Raw genomic sequence first — 2,843 nt, 5'->3', positions numbered from 1 at the left:
AGAAACATCAATGAGAGAGAAACATCGATCAGCTGCCTCCTGCACATCTCCCACTGGGGATGTGCGCACAACCCAGGTACATGCCCTTGACCGGAATCGAACCCGGGACCCCTCAGTCCGCAGGCCGATGCTCTATCCACTTAGCCAAACCGGTTTCGGCAGAAGATTTAGTTATTAATTCATTTCCTCAGTATTTGCTGAGCCTCTATCATGGTTCATACAGTCAAAGAAACTACGATCCATGTCTTCATAGAACTTTTACAGATTTACTTAAGGCTCACTCACCAGTGACTAAAACCCTCTATCTTTCACCATTGGGCATGCAGTGCATTAGTGAATTGTATTTCAGAGCAGTCCCCTGGGACATGGATCATAAAACATGCATTTACATTGTAGAATCATAGTTCAGTTCAGAATACTGAGTTCAGAGCCTCAACTATTGGACATCGACCTTAATCAGCTCCCTACAGTTTCTAATACGGGTGTTCCGGGGGACCGGCTCCCTGGATCGGCTGCTGATGGGGTTTGTCATTTGAACATTTTCAGACTTCCAGCAGCGGACGGCACTCTGTGCGCATCACCGGCCTCAGCACTATTGATTTCCGAGCTGGTTTTTCCCGAAAGCCCACCCTGGACTTCAAGAAAACAGTCAGCAGACCAGTGCAAGGTTTGTATGTGCATATTGCTTTAAACTGATATAATAGAGATCCAAGTGAAAATGTTTCTCAGAATGTCTGTGATTTTATGATTCTCACTAGTCAATAAAATTGGGAAACAGAGCATCTTTAAACATGACTGCGCTCTTGGCCTAATCACTGTTTTCCAGCGTGTAGTCCCAAGACCAGTGGTACTGAAATCTCTCAGAGAGATGCTCAAAAATGAAGATTCCTGTGCCTTGCCCCAGATCTCCTGCGTCAGACCCTCAGGAGGCAGGGCCTAGGCATGTGTACTTCCAGGAGTATCCCAGTTGATTGCTATACTTACTAAACTTTGAAAACTACTGACCTAGATGTTGAGTCTTCCTCTTACTAACATCTATAAATTGATTTGTTGTCAAGGTGCAAAGGTAAATTGTGTGTGTATATATGGCTAAAAAGTTAAGATATTATATATCATTATATGTTTAAAGGTAAAATTATTGCTGACTTTTAAGCTTGTTCTTCATCTTAGTTTATTTATGCATGATTATTTAGAGTTTTAGAGCTATTAAAAAAACTCAATACTACTGTGACTCTTTAAAAATTTTTTCTGGTTTTCATTTATTTTTATTGCATTTATTGGAAGGATATAAATAGTGAACTTTAAAAATATGTGATCAAACATCACATAACAGTATTCACAATTATAATGTTTCTACATGTAAACATAGTTAATAGACTACAGAATAATCACTTGAGATTTCCTAAGTACCTCTGACCATGAATAAACTGCCTTAATGTGGAAAAGACTCTACAACTTGGCCACACTTTATAGGATAGTCGGCAGTACTCATACTTATGGTACTTATTATCTGTTATTATTAAAATACAAACACTTACTTCGTATCACACCTCATTTGAATATTACTTGTAAATAATAACAAAGTCTTTCTCTTCTAGGAATCCCTACCTATGTGCTTCTGAACACTTCCGGGCTTTCCGTCCCAGCTAGAGTAGATCGTCTTGAACTTCTCAGTATCTCAGGCGCTTCTCTGAAGACTATTCCTGTGAAATATTACCCAGAGCGGAAACCTTATGGCATCTGGAACATTTCTGACTTTATGCCACCAAGTGAAGCTTTCTTCCTCAAAGTAGCAGGTTATGATAAGGACGATTATCTCTTCCAGAGAGTATCAAGTGTTTCCTTCTCTAGTATCGTCCCAGGTGAGACATCATTTCATTCAATACTGGAGTATTGATAGCTTAAGGAAGGGGGAGGGGGAGGAAGTGATGTAGTCCTATAGGTAAAGAATCATCCTATATAATAAAAGGCTAATATGTAGATTTTCCCTCAACCAGGAGTTCAACCGGGAGTTTGACCAGGGGGCAGGGCCCACAGGCCAACTGCCCACGGCCCCTCCCCCTGGCTGGCTCAACCCCCAATCAGCCCCCACATCCCAATTGGGGGTGGGGCCAGCCAGCCAACTGCCTGCGGCCCCTCCCCCCTGCTGGCCCAGCCCGATCTGCCCCAATTGGGGCGGGGCGGCAGGAACCCAACTGTGCAAAAATTCGTGCACCAGGCCTCTAGTAGACTATAAAGTTAAAAATAATATCTTCACATTGTTACTGGGTTACTGATTTGATGAGCATTGACACATAGGTTATGTAGTCTTTAACTTTTCTTAACTATGAAATAGCACATCAGAGTTTCATGTTAAGGCTCATTGATTATAGATCTGAACATTTTGATCATGTCAATCAATGTAAGAAGTCAAACTGGGAAATTCTGGTGCTCTTATTCTCTCTACAAAGCCTGGCATATGCCCTAACCAGTTTGGCTCAGTGGATAGAGCGTCAGCCTGCGGATTCAAGGGTCCCAGGTTCGATTCTGGTCAAGGGCATGGACCTTGGTTGTGGGCACATCCCCAGTAGGGAGTGTGCAGGAGTGCTGGGGTCCAGCCCCAGCAGGTCCAGGGGTCCCCAAAGGTGTGGACGGAGTCGGCGAAGAAGGAACAACACGGAGACAGCGTTCATTTGATCAGCAGCCTAGCCAGGATCTCCAGCCAAGTTCTGGTCTGGATCTCCAGAGAAGTTCTGGCTTGGATCACCAGCCAGGTTCTGTGTCCATGTTCCCTTGCTAGGTTCTCCAGCCAGGTTCTCCAGGTTCTCCAGCCAGGTTCTGTAGCCATGTTATCTCGCTAGGTT

The 2,843-nt window shown here is 43.7% G+C and overlaps 1 protein-coding gene across 1 annotated transcript in view; it reads left to right on the top strand.

The window, feature by feature from the left end:
• The window catches only part of LOC102761717 (hemicentin-1), a 127,711-nt gene that overhangs the window by 52,234 nt on the left and 72,634 nt on the right, over positions 1–2,843 (top strand). Inside the window, exons 6-7 of the mRNA XM_015569926.1 lie at positions 547–667; positions 1,599–1,862. Coding sequence (XP_015425412.1) covers positions 547–667; positions 1,599–1,862 — 385 coding nt within the window. The remainder of the gene's footprint in view (positions 1–546; positions 668–1,598; positions 1,863–2,843) is intronic.

The sequence above is a fragment of the Myotis davidii genome, unplaced genomic scaffold (assembly GCF_000327345.1).
Source record: "Myotis davidii unplaced genomic scaffold, ASM32734v1 scaffold362, whole genome shotgun sequence".
Lineage (NCBI taxonomy): Eukaryota > Metazoa > Chordata > Mammalia > Chiroptera > Vespertilionidae > Myotis > Myotis davidii.
The sequence above is the reverse complement of the archived record's forward strand: the minus strand, read 5'-3'. Positions and strand labels throughout refer to the sequence as shown.